The sequence below is a fragment of the Lineus longissimus genome, chromosome 7 (genome assembly GCF_910592395.1).
Source record: "Lineus longissimus chromosome 7, tnLinLong1.2, whole genome shotgun sequence".
Classification (NCBI taxonomy): Eukaryota; Metazoa; Nemertea; class Pilidiophora; order Heteronemertea; family Lineidae; genus Lineus; species Lineus longissimus.
Genome location: NC_088314.1, coordinates 516,516 through 535,143, shown reverse-complemented (window position 1 = coordinate 535,143; position 18,628 = coordinate 516,516). Strand labels below are relative to the sequence as shown.

At 42.9% G+C, this 18,628-nt stretch overlaps 2 protein-coding genes across 5 annotated transcripts in view; both read left to right on the top strand.

Annotated features, from left to right (window-relative positions):
* Positions 1–56: 56 nt before the first annotated feature.
* Positions 57–1,774, top strand: LOC135491666 (QRFP-like peptide receptor). Its single transcript, XM_064777647.1, has one exon. The coding sequence runs from the start codon at positions 659–661 to the stop codon at positions 1,769–1,771; it is 1,113 nt and encodes a 370-aa protein (XP_064633717.1). The 5' UTR covers positions 57–658; the 3' UTR covers positions 1,772–1,774.
* A 1,019-nt stretch (positions 1,775–2,793) lies between these two features.
* LOC135491664 (uncharacterized) overlaps positions 2,794–18,628 on the top strand; it is a 30,161-nt gene continuing 14,326 nt past the window's right edge. The window contains exons 1-16 of one of the 4 annotated variants that reach the window (XM_064777640.1): positions 2,794–2,927; positions 7,046–7,147; positions 7,476–7,596; positions 7,796–7,890; positions 8,183–8,334; positions 8,730–8,955; positions 10,706–10,785; positions 11,224–11,454; positions 11,999–12,305; positions 12,529–12,719; positions 13,171–13,647; positions 13,910–13,921; positions 16,476–16,762; positions 17,022–17,277; positions 17,684–17,987; positions 18,376–18,578. In XM_064777640.1, coding sequence (XP_064633710.1) covers positions 7,084–7,147; positions 7,476–7,596; positions 7,796–7,890; positions 8,183–8,334; positions 8,730–8,955; positions 10,706–10,785; positions 11,224–11,454; positions 11,999–12,305; positions 12,529–12,719; positions 13,171–13,647; positions 13,910–13,921; positions 16,476–16,762; positions 17,022–17,277; positions 17,684–17,987; positions 18,376–18,578 — 3,006 coding nt within the window. In that variant the 5' untranslated portion in view covers positions 2,794–2,927; positions 7,046–7,083. Of the gene's footprint in view, positions 2,928–2,998; positions 3,079–7,045; positions 7,148–7,475; positions 7,597–7,795; positions 7,891–8,182; positions 8,335–8,729; positions 8,956–9,693; positions 9,914–10,705; positions 10,786–11,223; positions 11,455–11,998; positions 12,306–12,528; positions 12,720–13,170; positions 13,648–13,909; positions 13,922–16,475; positions 16,763–17,021; positions 17,278–17,683; positions 17,988–18,375; positions 18,579–18,628 lie in introns of those variants that run through there. The other 3 variants (XM_064777641.1, XM_064777639.1, XM_064777642.1) reach the window with 3 other exon arrangements.

Here is an 18,628-nt window from a genome sequence, read left to right as displayed (position 1 = left end):
TTTCAAATTACCCTCCATTATCTGACGAACAATAGGGCTATTTATCCAATTACCCATCCGAGCAAAGTTGATGAAACGATTATGCTTTCTCATTATTTGATACTGCAAACAAATTATAAGTCGGTAACTTGTCGTGTAAATAGACAAGTGCTTTTTACTGATTGAGAATGCCCGGCCTCGTACTCTGGAACGTACTAACCAATGACGAGGCAGTAGAGATGCATTATACTCTCGAAACCAACATCTATACTAGACGGTGGTTGTGATCAGGAGCTGTTAAGAGATGCCGAAAGTGGTGCTCACCAAGGGAACACGGGAAATGAGGACCGTATTGAGATATTTTGTCTGACATCAATTGGACAATGTAATCTAGTGACTGGAGTTAGCGGCCCTTTTTTCTTCTGTGAATTGGAGCACATAGTTTTTTTAGATTTTCCTGTTTTGGGGAAAAACTCGGACAAATCACGGATATTTCAGACTTTACACGGATAGCATTCGAAATCACGGAAGAAAGTGTACTTTTGTCAGGTTCCTGTGGTTGGGTGAAATTGTGAACAGGACATACTCTCATTGCCTTCATTGAATACGACCAACTCAGACTATTCCTTCAAGTGAATTTTAGCTATCTCTAAGACTGGGAACAACATTATCTCCAACGATGCCGTCAGAATTTGGACATTTGGATGAACTGACCATGGACACGGCCGCCATATCGGAGTCACTCCAGTTCATTATTCCCATAATTCTCCTTCTGATCATCTGCATCACGGGCCTGATCCTCAACTTCCTCATCATCCTGGCAACCATACTCTCCAAGCGCCTCCAATCACCAACCAACCTCTTCATCTTCAGCCTGAGTTTGTCTGACCTCCTGTTATGCGCAGTACCGTGCACATTCTACGCCTACAGCGCACTGTACAAGGACTTCAAGAGCGGGCCATTCTGTGGGATAGCGTCTTCCGTGATTCACATCTGCACCTTACAGACCCTCTTTTCCTTCCCGCTGATTGCTTATAACCGGTTCGTTCTGGTTGTCCGGTCGCGACAGCGCTATCTCAGATGCTATACAATGTTCAACAGCATCACGATGGTGCTTGGTTCATGGGTCCTGGCTATAGGTGTCGTTCTCATCATACTTTTTCTCCATCCGCTAGAATTTGATTACTATCCATCAAAACGTATTTGCGTCAACCCAGCCTCTACCCCAGCCATTTCTATAATGGAGCTGTGCACATTGGTACTGTGTTTCACACTGGCCTTACGCTCGTACATCGAGATTTACACCCATCTTCGGAAAGCAACAGGTAAAGCGACATCTATACCAACTTCCAACCAGATTCGTAACCGGAAAGCAAAAGTAAAAGTAACAAAGAATATGTTCTGGGTAACTGCCGTCTTCTGCGTCTGTTGTTTACCGATTACTGTGCTCAGAGTAGTTGATATGAAAGCAAAGCTCGTAGCCTCGTTCTGGCACCGGATGTTCAGAATATTGTTTTTCATTTCCGGTGTAGCCAATCCGTTGATTTATGCTGCACGTCACCAACTTTACAAAGATGCAATCCGCTCGATACTGCAATGTAAGAGGCCAGATAAAATCTACATGGACAGTCTGCGGAGGATAGCGAAACGATCAAGACGAGAGAAAGAGACACGGATAAGGACACTCACCACCGGAAGTAGTCTTGAGACCGGAAGTACTGACATTGAGGAAAAAAATGCTGTCAATAAAAGCACGTACGAAATGGTTGTGACGACAACGGTTAAAACCTAGGACGAAACTTTAGGAAGGTGGAGACGTAAGGCCCCGCGCAGTGGCTGATTTCTCCACCATGGCTGGACGATAAGATGTTTTTGGTTGAATGAACATCTTGGCGACAGTTTTGTATATAACCAAAACAGCAGAACCCTTGAAGCTGGTTAGAGCTACAAAACCACACCTCTTGTTGCATATAATCAAGGGGACGCCTATGCTTGTTTCCCCGACCTGACAGTAGCTGGTAACTCGGGCTACTCCTGACGAGACCAGTGACGCAGTTTGTGGACTAAATATGTCCATCGATCGGTGCAATGTTGATATGGCAGCAACCAATAGCAGACGACACGGGTTGATGGAGTTGTTTACTGTTGTCATGGTGATGTAAGCATAAAATAGAAATGGAGCTGAGAGGTTGTTTAAAGCTCGTCCCTTGGTTGCTAGTATGCATTACTGAGGCTAGCTATGGTCGAGCTGAAGTACGGTATATTACATTTCATCTCGGACCGACTGGTTTGGTTGATTTGAATTGCATGATGGCGAGCAGGCAGCAAATTGGTATCGAATGTGGTCACTCACAATAACTGCATAGGCCTATATGTATATGAAAGAAAGAGGGTATGCCTGAGGACAACCTCATCGATGGCCAGTTCATGCCTGGAATATTGAAGCATTTACAAAAACCAAATGAACTGAGATGGGTTGATCCGGAGATGGTAATGAAACAAGCACTGTTGGCCTGTCCAAATCGACTAAAATTTTCTCGAACGACGGACTTAATAATAGTGTTCATGTGACTAAATATATTTGCATGTAGCCATAAAACTTGTCGCGTGATCGCTCGCCTCCAAACCACTTGTAGCTGATGGTAAATCAATAAGTGAACCTGGGGTCGAGGATAGGCACCATGTTAGCCACGCTCCTCACGTCGAACAAATTCACTGATACATGTATAGTGTGTGTATTGCTTCAGACGCCGCCTGGAGATTATTGATCGGAGCGCAAGTTCTGACACCAAGGGTACTGACACCAATTCCATCGCGAATGGTATAAACTATCAACATTCAGGACTTTTCATTTTTCGTTTGTTTTATTCACACACTGAGGATTAAAACGACGATAACTAAGGACTTTTGCACATTTTGAGGAGTTAAGAAGACCTGCCCTGGACGAGGTAGGTGAAGACACGAGCTTCTGGCGAGATGCACATATACAATTCTCCTGATTTAACTAGTTTGCACCAAAAGCCGATATTGATTTTACTGCTATTCAGAGCTGCTTTCAACTGCAAAACTCCACCGCTATTGTGTTTTTGTTTTGTATCGGTATGTAGAAATAAACAATGTATTCCGTACAGCACACTTGTCGAAGTAAGGTAACTTTAGTGAACGAAAATCTCTGGAAAATCTATAATTTCGACGCATAATGGGCTTTAGTTAATGGCGGCATGAAAATCTGACACGTACACCAAAACTATCTTTCTCGTGATGAATTGTTACTGTTTGTGTTGAAAAAAACCCCGAGTCGACCTCATCAACTCTATGTGTTGTGCATGGTATTTGAGTAATGTGTACATTATTGCAGATCCATTGCGACCGAACCCCAGTGGAAACATCTGAACAGCCTTGTCGTCAATGTCATGGTATGGGTTTTGTTCGCGGGTACACGTCTAAGGCCGCGATTATATAGAGGTCTCGTTGTCACGCATAGTCACATTATGTCACTTGTCACCGGCTTGAAACACGACGTGACGGTGAAAAGTGACCTCGTGAATCGTATGTAGCCCGCTCTTTGGAAATGACTTGTTCGTTCTCCATGTCACGCATGAAAAGTGAACAGTGACACGTTACATGCTAAAAAGTGAACTCTCTATAATCGCCACCGTAGCGGCAGGTTTTGGGAATACTGAAACTTTGGGGGCCGAGTTTCAGATGGTCATTGTTCAATGCGTATCACGACCTTCTTTCCTCGGTAAATGCCAGGGCTAACCATGACAACAACCCAATACGTGCACATGCATGCATTTAGCACGAGGACTTTGTCTTACTCGTTACCTTACATAATTTCGTATTTAACATTGTTATACACTTAATATTTGCATATTTGCTTTCTTCTCTCATGAGGACTGTTTCCTGCTTGCAGGGCTGTGTGATGGACATTCATTGATTTGACAGTTCTGTGTCTAGCCCTGCCAAGATTGAAGGGAAGTACTGCTTGTTCTCCCATCAGGATGGAATCATTGATTACAGTGTGGTCCACTTCACTCTACGATCACCGTCAAATTCATAACTTAATTGATGATATTTGACATAAAACCTACACAAGAACAGCATACCTCCCAATTACCTAGGTGATATTCTTTGCTTCCACTCGTCAAGGCGGTTTTCAATAACATGAAGTTGCGAGATTGGACGAGAACAACGTCAGCCTGAAAAAGCCATTGTGGTCAATAGTAAAACTGTATATAATCTCCAATCAAATCAAATCCAGCGAACAGATTGAACTCTCTAAGCGAAACGAAGCAGTGACGTGATTATAATAGGATTCACGATTTCACTTGTCACCCTCATGTTATCCATGTCACGTTCCAAGCCGAAGTCAATGAACGAACCTGCTCATGACAAGTGACTTGTGACGCGTCAACCTTGATAAGCGACCACGTGAATCGTATGTAAACTAAACAAAACTTTATTCCCCGTCTCCTGTTTATGCATGCATGTCAGCTTTAAGTGACAGGCATAGTACTGACGACGAGAACTAAATGTAAACACATTCTACGCTTCATGGCTCTTCTCGCAACCGATCAAGATCTAGTTCCATGGTGAAAACTGATCTCGTCTTGCCTTAAACATGTCGAAGGAATGACCCCGTATTGTACACAAGTTGACATTTGTGTTCGCTGTTAATCAATAAACATCGCAGGCGAAATTAAACGCATTTAATGTACCTTATGTTCCTATAGTTACTAATCGTAATTCTCCGCTGCGACGGAAGATCGAAATATGAAATCCATAGTTGGTGATTAATGTACAGTAATTATTTCAATAATCGCTTTGGCGAAATGCGCCTTTGCAATGTGCACATGCACGACCTTGCTGTCCTAGGATAGAGTGTCCCGGGGATGATATATTCTATCATGGCCTTTGAAATCTGAGGTATTGAAGGTCTTGCATCGCATCTTACCTTAATCCTTCACGATATATGATGCCTACTTATAGAAGGGTACTTTCTTCCATGGGAGGGGCATTTTAACGAGGAACCGCGAAGGTCTGTGACATCATTGATCATCCTTCACGACACTGGTGATTGTGAGGTGTCAGAGCAGTACAGAGAATCTTTAGATTCTTCAAAACCTGTTGTCGGATTGGCGACAGAAGGGGATCCTTGCCTGACTGCGAATTCCAACCTCACCGGGCCAGTATTATTGTTGCCACAGATAAAAAGTATTTGCAATCAAATCAACACCTGACGTGAACAGCCACATGGAACATTCTATTTAAGAGTTGTATGGTCAATATAGCTAGTATGATAGCTTTAATTTACTATATTGTCCACTCATCCGGAAAGTGAATACTTTTACGATATTAACTTTTGCCGTGATGAAAACGATGAATTATTAAAAAAAACAGTTGCCAAGTTTCGAGTTGATGTCAGTTTTGACGGTAAAAAACTCGCCACAAACTGTATACATAATGATCCTTGTGGCAATCCCCGTATCAGCTTTAGGCTAGGTGACAATATAAAAGGTACTTTGGGACCGCTTGCAGCCGAAAACGATCAATTTTACAAAACTGAATACTGCTTCTTTCATTTTTTTGTCTTTTGTCTTTTGTTTGCGAATGTTAATGATGTTACAAGAATCGAGCAATACCAGGCTATTTCATTTATCATAACTCTATTTTAGCAGAGATGCAAGTTATGCGCTGTTGTACAAAGTGACTAGTGTTTGCCGACTTAGTTACCCAAGTTATCCCAGATTCTAATCTTTTTGAAACTGATAGTCCATGTACATGCTACCGTATACAGAAAGAAATAGTATTAAATCATATTGTCACAGGATATACACCAACCCGTTTTAGAAATCATTCAATAACTGTCTCTTTCGTTTAGGCTGTTTATCAATCTGTTGATTAGTGTTTCTATGGCAACCTATAGGCCTTATCGAACGTTGGCATTCCGATGTCTCCAAGGCGACACGATGAACGACTTTGTTTATACTTTACTCCAAATTATCGATATATACACCAAGACCAGTTTCTCTACGTGGTTGCAAAACTAATGATGGATATCGGTGTTCTCCATCTAAATTGATTAGTCAGTATTTTTCGCAATAATCTTGTGTTAAACTTCAATATTTGACCTATAATGCCAGCTACGAGACACGCTTTCATGCTATGCGACACGGACAGTGAAGTAGGATTTTGGCCCGGCATTCTCAAGGTGAAGGGGGCCACAATCTTGTGGATTTCCATCAAAATTCACCTGTCGATTCTTCAGCTGCACGAGAGTTTCTTTCTTGCAATACTGATGCAATCTCTCTAACTGCATGGTCCAGAATATGTATGAACATATGGAGAACACTTTGGGACTAATGAAATCGCGGGCCAGTCATGCTTTGCAAAATAACCACAATAACAGTATTGTAAGCTCCCATCTAACTTATTCGTCATAATCAACAACCAGAGCGCATTGAAAGCCTGCTATTACCAGAGCAACCGTACACTTCAATATAACTGAACAATATCGATCCAAATATGAATAATATAATGCACATGGTTGGCATTTCTTGTGCTATTTCAAATGCTCGAGAAACGAGCTCTGCAAGCACGTTCTTTGTATTGATTGGCTGCTTGATCGTGACGTGGCGTGATGTCATCAGGTCATTAGCATATCTATTTGAATGTTGCTGAAATTAGACCTGTTGCTATAGGATCTGACTGTACAAACATGTTGAATACCAAAGCCAATCTAATGGTAAGAGGAATGTGTAATGTGGAGTATTTCAATTTCGTGCTGTTCTCTCATCTAGCTGGGACAAGAAAGCTCATGGTTTAGTTACGCGTCCGTATGTGATACCGTATTGTCCCATGTTCGGTGTCCACATAACCGAACACAAACCAGCGGCATTCTCAAATGATCAACTATCCCCCAAAGATTGCCAAAGGACGATGTGTCGGTGTGTCGGTGTGATTCTGTTACTTCTTATTTATAACCTGTGGCCACAGGGAGCCTCGTCATCTAACTCTAACGCAACATAGACATTTAATCATATTTTCATTGGTATCATTTCAGGAGTAACCAACCGTAGAAACAGTCAATCACACATAGTAATGGTAGCCAGGAACATCTTCTTCACCACATTCTTCCTAGCATTGGCCACTTACTTCGTCATAGGTAGGTCGGATGTGCAGACTGTTTATTCATAGAAAAGCAATGATAGAGCCAAGAAATTGACCTTTTCCATAGGATTGGGAAGATTCCATATAAAATTCGCCCCTTGCTTCAGTAGAAACAAAGAAAAATAAAAACTTGCACCAAGTTATTGCTGGTGAAAGTTATTTCCCAGGAAGATTTGCGATGTTTTTAGGCAGCGAAAGATTGGTTAAGTCCGTTGATGGGGGAATCATGTGCCCATCCACTGTGACCTTGAAAGTCATCTCCCCCACCGTGACCTTGAACTAAGGTCGTGACCTTCGCATGAATATCTACTGATTTGTTCCAGCTGCGGAGGACAGTGCAGAGGAAGTAGTGAAAGAGGAACAGTGGGTGGATAAGAAGTTTGACGAGCATGGTGTGCCTGTGTGTGTGAAACCTAAGCCGTGCAAGGGTAGGGAATGCAAAACGTAAGTACAGTCAGCCGTTCTGAAATTCCAGCGCGCAGTGTTGGCTGCGTTGTGACTGCAAGTCTGGATATCGGGTAAGGGTAAGGGTTAGCAAAAAAAAGTCAAAATGCGGAAAATTTGTTGTCGCCGTCCGGGGTTCCACTGTATAAGAAATGTAATCGTTCATTCACTACGTGATTCTTTGCAAATCCTTTTCCAGGCCTTGTCACAATGGTAAATGTCATAGGGATGGAAACTGTGTATGTGACGACTGCTGGGAAGGAGAGACGTGCAATGCCTACAACCAGAGTCAAGGTATGAACATCTCACTTTGACTATAAATGTCCGGGACACATAGCTATACTACCTAGATTCCCATGGCGAAGCAAACGTCGACACTTCTGCATAAAACCTGTTCTTGAGTAATCTTTCTCGTCCCGACAAGGTTTCAAGAATAATGATAATGTTCAGCATTGGTATGAAAAGATATTCCAGGATGTCATCAGAATCCAGGTTATCTCTACTGCTAGTCCACCCCGCCCCTATACAGCCAGAATGGTCCTGCTTCTCACAAAACCAGTTCTCAAGCACACTCATTTATCTCTAGAATGTACTGACAAGCTTGAACGATCTGTGCCCGAGGAGGACCGCCAACATGATGAGGACGAACACGACATGGGGGATAATCCGTATACGGAGAACGACGAGTCCAGAATCCCCAAGAGGAGACGAAAGAGGAGCAAAAAGAGAGTCAAAAGGGTATACAACTTGTCTATAACTTTTCGATATCAAATTGCAATATTCGGGTCAACAATCTTTCGTTAAATTGAATTCGAATTCGAGTCCTACTGCCTTCACCAGCAGTGTCGACCGCTGTCGTATTCGCAATTGATCTGGCAATTGGAAGGGGTGACGGGTGATTACATAATACGCTGCTACCCCTGCTGCCTGCCTGAACAACTGCAAACATTATCATCACAATCAGCTTTGCATGAGCGAAATCGCGTGCGAATAAAATAATTTTGTCTTTGGTTGGAGACCGTGTGTAACGTTCATATGAAATTTCATTTGATTGAAGCTAAAGTTGTTCCACGAGCTTGCTGTCTTAGTATTAAAAGAATTCAAGGAAATCATTTATTTCAATTCTTCTATAGAAAGCAAAGGTCAACGCGCCCTACTCAAATTCGAAGAAGTTTACGTTGACCAAAACGGGCAAGCCTGGCACCAAGGCAACAGATATAAAAATTGGTTCGAAGCGTTCGTTTATGCTTAAGATAAAGTTTCCTAAGAAGACACAGCAAGATATGCTTGTCGAGCTTTTCACCCCGGATAACGAGACGACCATTATGGAGTTATGTAACGTTAGAATTTCTCACATAGGTAGGGTGAATGTCATGTCCGTGAGATGACAGTAATTGAAGTTATTTGTCTTGCCAACAGTCAAGAAAGACTAAGAACTTGGAACACACAAAACGCAAAAAAATGGAAAAGGGCCAAGCGAAATTGTCGTGAACTCAGATATTCCTTTTAAGGAAATTTCAAACTTCATCACCGGTTTATTTCGTAACGGCCCCTTTTGTCAGATCCTTATACCCGGTGGTGGATGGGATGCTGAAGTATTGCTTCCAAAGTCGTAGTCTTTTTTTCTTAAAGTGTGTTTTCATGTGTCCTGGTTTCCTGCGCTGTATGTGGCTGTGTGGATGGTTATACGTTGAGTATTAGACCGTATGTAACCATCTGACCATATAAGGGTTACCATTACTCTGGTTCTGCTTGGCCGGGCCGCGACTGCCGGTTGACAACACCAATTAACATATAGACACATCGGAAAACAGGCTGAGGCTTTATTTGAATTGAGATCAGAATTCAGATATCAGCATAAGTGGGTAGCCGATAAGAGGTCGGACGACCCACTGGAGGCAGAGTTTGGCCAGGAACATTCGTTTGCCTAGGGTCTGTAACTCAATTAGATTACCATGTCAGTGTAGTCCATTTTGATCCAATATTCCAAGACCTACGAAATCAGCCGGGAAGCCAGGGGAAATATATGGGCGCTTTTGAATAACGTTATATTGTATACTAGTATACATAGTATATCTGTTAACTCTTGACTTCAAGGCCGGTGGCCCGTTGACGTATCCTACAAACCTGAAGACAACGTTCACAAAAACCGGAACCTCGTCGTCCCTCACGGAAGGACAAGTCGGACAGAAAATGGAGTATAAGGTGGTCTTATCCTACCCGCAAGCAACTGCGCAATCCACCTTAGTCGAGATCTTCACTCCGGATAATACATCTCTGATCATGCAGTTGTGTAATGTTCGGATTACCCATCAAGGTAGAAGCTACATAAGCCTTTGGCTACCTCCAACTAGCTTCCCTTGCATCTTACACGTATATCCATCATGCTCCTTCTTTTCAATCTGAAACCCACCTCCTTCGCTTGTATCTGAAACCTCACTCCTTCATTTCAGCTCCGCCTGTCGCCACTCTGCACCTTTTCTTCTTTCTTTTCGGTGCAAATCTTTGGCGAGATGTTTGCAAATACCATCTATCAGGATAGTTTCCGTCGATTCTTACTCAAAATACCCAAATACCCAAAATACCCAAAATAGGCATTGCCGATTTATTTGCATATCCCCCAGTACTAAGAGTGTATGCATGTCCGGACATAGATTTAGCCCTCTGGTTGAGGACTGTCTCTTCAGATTTGGATTCTTACCTCTGTGTAACATGCATGCTACCCTTCTCAGACACAACATGCTGGTAAATTGCACCCCATCAAACATTCATTATTGTATAATTTTTGTTCCTCCAAACATTCCAAAGCAAAACACAACCAACTTTGCCCCAACTCAACACCATCTTCCATTATCACCCTCTTCATGATCCCCCACCCCCCAAATTTACTATTTTTCGAAATATTCCTAATTCAATATGTACATGTATATACATGCAACCGTATATCCCACTGTGAGATCACCGATGGTTATTGGCCAGTCAGAAGCCTTTAATCCTGCGTCACCGGTACTGTCTTTAGATGTCAACCAATTACACGAGAGTATTGATGTAAGATATTCGCGCTATTTTTAGTAAGTACAGTAAATTATTAAATCATTCTTTGTCCTAGGCGACCTGATTACAAAAGATGACGGTACAAAGCTATCAGATTTGCCCATTGTGTACGATGCAAGATTTGGCGTGTATCCGGTAAGTTCTACCGCCCTTCCTCGTCAAAAATTTGACTGAGCATTAAAGAAATTCACAATGTCAAAAATATGATGTTCGAGATCATCGAAGATGAATTTTTCTTGACTCCAATATGCCTGGAGGAAGTTCGCATTCTTGATATTGGCCTAAAAGCAGTTTTAGCAGTGTATGGCATCGATGTGCATTGATCTGCAGAAGTGACTCTCTTTTGCCAAAAACACCCAAAATAAACAATAGACAAGTATCAGAAGGCAATGGAAGAGGTAAAATCCAGCCTGCTGACCCGACTATCTCGTAACATATTCAAATTAACTAGTTACGTGGAGGACAATAAGAAGAATTACAAGAAGACTTCCTCATTGGTGAATCACCTTTACATGTAATGTTTCCATCACTCCTTGTGTGTTGTTAAATACGTTACTTCATGCTTTGTTCCAGTTTGACCGTGCTATCATCAACATGGGCAACCTCTCATGTGCCAGTGGGGCACAAAAAGGGGAGGAACAAAAAATTGAGGTCCATATCGAGTTTGATGCGGTCATGGTGAACTGCAAGGAACAGGGCAAGACGTACTGGGTCAGCGCGGGCGCGGAATACAATAACGAGAATGAGATATGGGTCGGACAGGCTTCCTTTAAGACAATAGGCTGTCCTGCTACCGATTTGATAGTAAGTACAAAGAGTACTATTTCCTTTAAAACCCGCGATTATCTAGAGTTCACTTTTTCACATGTGACGTGTTACTGTTTACCTTTCATCCGTGAGATGAAGAACGGACGAGTCATTTCCAAAGAGCGGGCTACATACGATTCACGTGGTCACTTTCCACCCTCACGTCGTGTTTTCAAGCCGAAGTCAGTTAACTAGCTCGTGACAAGTGAAACATGACAGGTGACAACGTGAACTCTGTATAATCGCGGCCTAAGAATCGTGTGGCCGAATAAAAACAACTTTGAAACTCGCATGGTTCCAATGCGGGAATGATCGTTTTGAGATATTCGGTGGTGGCTGTTAACGAACTGCCTTGCGCTAGGTTTTACTATCCGTCTAAAAGAATCTGACACATCGGCACCTGTTCTCATTTCTTCATAGCGACATACTGCATATCAACGCTTGATGAGGTTCTAAGAAATCTGCCCGCTGTAGACCTAATATGTTGCCAATAGCATCACCTTACAGCAGTACCCAAAGCTTGATGTTTTAATGATTGCAGGATACTACCAGACAGCCAGCCTTCACCCTAACGAACCCGTATTCGTCATCGGGCCTGAAAGTTGGCGAGTCGGGACAGATACTGTTAGAGATGCAGATTCCGCACTTCCAAGTTGAGGTGGCCATTGATGCTATTGCACCCATAGACAAATGCGGCGTCTTGTCCATCTGTGGAGTCCTGGTCTACAGCTCTGGCACGAGCTACCAGTGTGTACCAAAGAACGTATTCCAGTTTGTCGCCTTCAGAGACAAATGTGGCAAATGCAACGGTCGTGCAAGGCTTGACTTGGGAAAGGTTACTAACGCACGTAAGAACCAAATTGTTTTTTACACACTTCAGCATTAGGCACCGTTTGAGAACAAAGGATTCCATCTATCAATAGGCAGGTTTCGCAACCAATACGGAGAGCTACGAACGACAATGTATGAAGTGTGACAATGACGCAAATGACGGTAGTATGTCATGTCAACAAGTCCTGTGTGCCGTTGCTTATGCCACTTACAAGATCTGCTTTTACATTTCTTCTGCAGTTAAAAGAGGAGCTGGCTGGCTTTACGATAAAGAGGACACGATCAAAATTGCCGTTTATGTCCAGTTCGACAAGGCGGCAGCTCTGAACACTGATTTCTGGCTGGGCGTCGCCGTAGAGATGGGAGAAAAAACCATCTGGACGTCACAAACCAAACTACAGGCCAAAGCCTTTGATAAAACCATAGCAAAGGTAGGCTGCAGTCATATCCTTCTGTAATCATTCATGACGAATTACTTAAGTCCTTCGTTCCTCTGAGAGCATAGGCGCCGCCAACTTTCCCCCGTCGTCTTCTGTCCCTGGTGATCCTCTCCAGTTCCTGCCAAGAGTGACCCATGGTCTTCATGTCACTCTCGTGATCTCGTCGCCAGCTGTTCCTCGGTCGTCCCCTTTTTCTCTTTCCCGGTGGGTTCCATGTCAGAGCTTGATAGGTGATGCTGGATGGCGGTTTCCTCGGTGTATGCCCGATCCAGCTCCAGCGTCGACGGAGTATCTTGATCTCAACTGGATCCTCGTTATGAGATATTTCATTTTTCAAGTCTGCCCGCAAACTGGCCCCATTGGTTTGACTTCTAGTTAGTTGCTGCTATCACTATAACAGTTCCTATAAAACCCTTACTTATGCATTCCTTCCTTCTCACAGGACAGTACTCCAAAGGTCGGCTTCTACGCTACGTCTTCAGGGAGTGCGCCTGTCGGAGGTGCCATTTCTTTTATCCTCAATATAACAACAGAAGAGCTGAAGACAAGTGACTTCTCGATAGATTGCCTCATGCCTTTTGAGACAACCGCTCGCATGCATATCTGTAAGATGGAGGTCTGCGCTAACGGTTGGAACGTCCCGTGCGTCGTGCCAGAAGATCCCGTATACTCGTCCCGAGCGACACCGAAGGACAGCAACATGGACCGCGTCCTTCTGAAGTTAGGCCATGTCACCAACCATGCAGTTCTGAGTAAGAACGAATCCGCGAGTACCATCTCAGTATGTCTCTACGCAAGTGTTTTGAAACATGCTAAGAACACTGCTAATGCGAAAATGTGGGTGACGTGTGGCTTGAATGTGGGAGACACTAAGCTGTGGGTCGGATCCAAGGAAATAACAGTCACTGCAGACGCACCCGTAAGTAACCCTTTAAACTAAGAACAATCTATGCCAGTATATGTGTAGAATAACTCAGTTTGGCATGTATTAGCAGTGACATGGATTCAAGGTCCTAAACCCGCCTGGACTCCTCTGATCAGGCGAACAACTGCTTTTTAGGCTCAAGGTGAGCCTAGAGGATGAAGACGAATCTATGATTGGGTGACAATATCTGCCAAAACTGAAGGTAACTCAACTTATATCTTACAAGTATATACACTATTCATTGACTTATTTACAGAGTGCTACACCGGTAAATATCACTTCGGTTCAATTGGCAGCTTAAAGGGAACTGAAACCGCCAAGCCAGTTCGTATGACCTCGTTTTCATTTCCCGCGTATTGGGTGATCAGAACGAGGCATGAATGAAACATGGCGCCTAGCTGTCAATCATTGAGTGACGTCACTACTATGGAATTTACTACGAAAACTCATGAATGAAAGATCGCATGACTCACGTGATTCTCACATGATTCTCAATAATAACAAATTGAACTGCGCATGCTCGGGCACTGGGGGCGGAGCTACAAATCTGAACTCGAATAGGAAGTTGGAAGTTTGACTTTCTCGGGCGGTGAAAGTCGAAAAGTTGAATAAATCGCTCGGCGGTTCCAGTTCCCTTTAAGTGTGTGCTCAGTTATGATGGTGGTCGTGTTTGTCATCGCCAGTTTACAGGATTACGCTCCATTCACCTCCCGGTATATACACCTAGTCTGTCAGCCCATATGACACGACCGCGAGGTACTTTCGCAATTAGGATTGAACGAATACTTTCAAGTTAAAAGACATTATCCTGCGTTACTACCATGGTAACAAGATGACACCACCATTTAATTAAGTACACACTAAATATAGCGTTAGTTTATGACCCAACTAGGAGCTGGAGTCAGTAGTTTCTCGTCCAATCACGTGACCTTTCCAACACTCGATAATGCACTCTTTTCGTCCACGTTTTAGGCCAATCTTCGGCATGAACATGAAATCTAATAAGCGCATTACTTAAATCAGATGTTTCTCTCGCCTTGAAAACATTCCTGGGTAAAATCCATTGAGATTAGCTTTTTCCGTGCTTAAAATCTCTGCCGCTGAATTCTATAAATAGAAACTATTAACATCGCGGCAGTGTGGTTCCCATTGTGCGCCCTCCCACTTCACACCATGTCAGGAAGTTTTACGGAGAGGGAGGGCGTGCGGTAAGAAGAATGGCCAAAATGACGTCACGTTTTCCTGGCAATGCCTCTTGCCAGACCAGTCAAGCATTGGGAAAGCATTCAGACAACGTTAGAACTAGAAAAGAATATGTTAATTTGCAAAAGTAAAAGCAGATTTCACCACTAACCAGTCAAATCGGAATACGACGGCGCAAAATGTTCTCGCTTTCCTCCTGCTAAAAAAAACCTTGTTCCCGCACTCCTATTTTAATTTATGCCCAGGAATATGATATGATCTGTTTTCACTTGTTTGTAATTAAATGGTATACATATAATGAGATCAATAGTAGTAGTGTTCCTTCAACCACCAGCAAGAGTACACGATACAAAGCCACTCAACACTTCTTCTCCATGAACAGATCCCATCGTTCAACTAGTCTTCTCTCCCCAGGTGTCTGACGGACCTTCAGATTCCCTTACTCAAGACGAATTCTCACAATATGATCCTCAAAACAACACTGGAGTCATGAATTCACAGGTGCTCGTGTGAAATCTCAGTTCTGGTCTTTGTCTTGTTATTGCTTATTCTCCATAATCTAAATCGATTAACTATTTATGATGCTTCATATGCGGATTTTAAACCTTTGCCTTTCCTTAATTGGCAAGAAATATTTCAGTCCTCAAACTTTCTCATTAACTGTAAATACTCTTACGGTTATCTTTTAGTTATAAATGTGACTGTTGGTGTACTCAATGATCTATCAACCTTGAATCACGACAGTCAAAGCTTTTCAAGTCTAAAATATCGATGTATGAGTCTGTTAGCAGCTATAGTACCTACCAACCCCCAGTCATTTTGTCTATCTAGCCTTTACTAGTATTCTTCCCTGCAGCTCAATGCATGAGATATCCTTCATGACGATGTCTTTCTTACTATACACCAACATGTCTCTTTAAGAACCTGTTAAATGCTGTCAATTTTATTATTTTATTTGAAATTTATTGGCCAAAACACAATCTTTGCACATAAGGCACGAAACACAAATACAAATGTACATTACTATCATGATATAAAGATACAAATGAACATTTGCATAGTGGCTTTCCAAGACATGAACAAGCACTACCCCATCAGTGTCGCTGTTTGGAGAGTGTATCACATGCAGGGGGAGACAATTCCACATGAGCACAGGATGAGATAAAACGATCTCCAAAACCTGTCCTAGTTTTCCTCACAGGAAGTTGGGCAAGGTTTGAAGATCGCGTGCGCCGTGGATTGTCCAGTGGTGGTCGTAGTATACAATTAGAATCAAGTCAAAAGCATTACCAAACTTACCAAATCATGAATATCAAGGGAAATTTGTAATCATCAGTTATGCCAGTTCATATCGATTTACCTCATATAAGATTAAGGGATATGTCGTTTTAACGATATAACCAAAGTGAATTAAATCTGCTGAAGAAGTTTAAAAAAACTTAAGGCAATGAGAAACGTGGACGAAGGACATTCAGCAGTCATTTCTCAATTTGGTCGTTGGCTCAATTCGGAAGTGTTCAGTTATACCTCACTGCAGCAGCTGATTTCAAATGCGGTTCAATCCCACTGTAGATTTCGCGTAACTTCTTCACTCTAAAGACTAGTTCATTTCTTGACAGTTTGACGCCACTAAAGCACCAAAGATGGAGCTCAAGTACGGGTACGAGTCCACGGGCACGGGTCTCGTCGTCGGAGACTACTACACGAACTCTCTGGCCGACGTCCGCTTCGATGTGACATTGAAGCCACAGTACAAATACGACCCAATGGACATTGAGGTGATATTGCCTTATGAAGCCAACGCTCCTGTCTTTAGCATTTGCCACGTAGAGATCCTTTATGCGGGCAAGAACCTACCTTGCTTCCAACGGGCTGCGAAGAATGAAACCTTTAAGCTGCTTTCAAAGTAAGTCCTTCTCCTTTCCGATCCTTTTGTAGATATGAGGCAGCTAGTCTCTCCCTTGTTTATGTTCAGCCTCACTTCTACCACTGATTGGAATGATGTTTCTTTTAGATGCGAAAGGACCTAGTGCACTGATCCGAAATGAATTTAAAAAGTCGTGATGACTTCTGCTGTGAACGAATTTAACATACTGGGTAGATTAATACCAAGAACCTAGATACTCATCTATCAATGCATATTTCCTACGTTCTTCTTTTCCAAGATCCGGTAATAACCTGACCGCCCCAGATCGAGCCACGAACACCCTTGGAAGCATGTACTGTGTGAATAATGGAAACGACAAGAACGAGACACATGATATGTTTGTTATACGGACGGTAGTCAAGATTGAAGATCACCCGACAACCAAGGCAACGCCAAAGGCATTTCTCAGTTTCGGGATCCAGTACCATACGACAGCAATCTATGTTGCACAACTTGCTCTACAGGTTAAAACAATAACCAACGCACCTCTAAATGTAAGTAAATTGGTTGTTGTATTTATTTTCACCGAAGCTGGTTAATGTGGATGGTAGCTTCAATTCAACTCTTCGTCACCGAAGCTGGCTGGTGGGATAGTTTAACATTGATGATAGCCTGGACTTAACTCATGTTTTCTCTGGTAATAGTAGCTTCAAGCTATCATCTCCCCTTCTTATTGTAATAAGCATGGCCCGATTCCATTATGGTCCGCTGCAGCAGAACATCTTACAATGCGTGGCCATAATAGTATGTCACGTATCACCACAGTGAGAAAGGAGGGATTTGCTGATTATTCGTTAAGGAGATAGTACAATGACATCATTTGTCTAATTTTCTCTTTGGAATAATAACTTGAAATGCCAATGCCTTGTCGACTCTTATCTTGACTTTGGTATCATTCAGGCTGCACAATCTGCCCTCCTGGTTGTTCACCTGAAGACCGCTGATGGCACAATCACAATCAATCAAGGAGAATCCAAGAGTCTCTTACTCGTTGTGAAATTCCCGCCGCAATCAACATCTGATTACGAGGTGATCGTGGAGGTGGACAATAATCAGGCGGCGATCTGTCAAGTAGGTGTGAAGAGCCTTGGGCATAATATGAAATGTACGAAAGTGGTAGGCGACCCGACATATGAAAAGTGGACCGATGGAGACAAAGGCAACAAGAAAGCTACATTCAAGCTGGGAAGAATCACAAACCCTGGTATGTGACATCATATATTGAACTGGCTCAGCTAAGAAAGCCACAGTCAAGCTATGTAACTTCATCTGTTCGACTGGCCCAGCTAAGTAAACTACATTTAAGCAATTGAACTGGACAGCTAAGAAAGCTACACTCAAGCTATGTGACATCTTCTATTCGACTGGCCCAGCTAAGTAAGCTACATTTAAGCAATTGAACTGCCCAGCTAAGAAAGCTACACTCAAGCTGGGCAGCGTCACAGGCCCTTTATGTAACATCATCAATCTAGGACAGTTCATTTCCAGGCAGACACAGCCTGCTGATTATTTAAATAGCGGAGCCCACCGAGTTCAGGCATACTCTGTCTTGCTTTGTGTACATGTTCCTTGATTATCCAATGGTCCTTCAGGTGGCGAGAAGTTGAATGGTACTGAGCCTGAGAAAGCAGCGATAGTCTTCGATGTTCCAGTGAAGGTGTCAGCGACAGTGACACCAGGCACTGTGATAAGCGTCACTGCAAAGGTCACTTACTTCGAGGATACAACACCGAAGGCGAAAGCTGCTACCCCTGTTGGTCTGAAGGTGGGGGCCGCCGGTGCAATGAAAACAAAGGTAAATGGAACACACATGTACTTCCTTTCTCAAGCCACGATTTGGCTTTC

Bases quoted from the DNA above. Each gene is read 5' to 3' on its own strand.
- LOC135491666 (XM_064777647.1), top strand. From the start codon at position 659: ATGCCGTCAGAATTTGGACATTTGGATGAACTGACCATGGACACGGCC.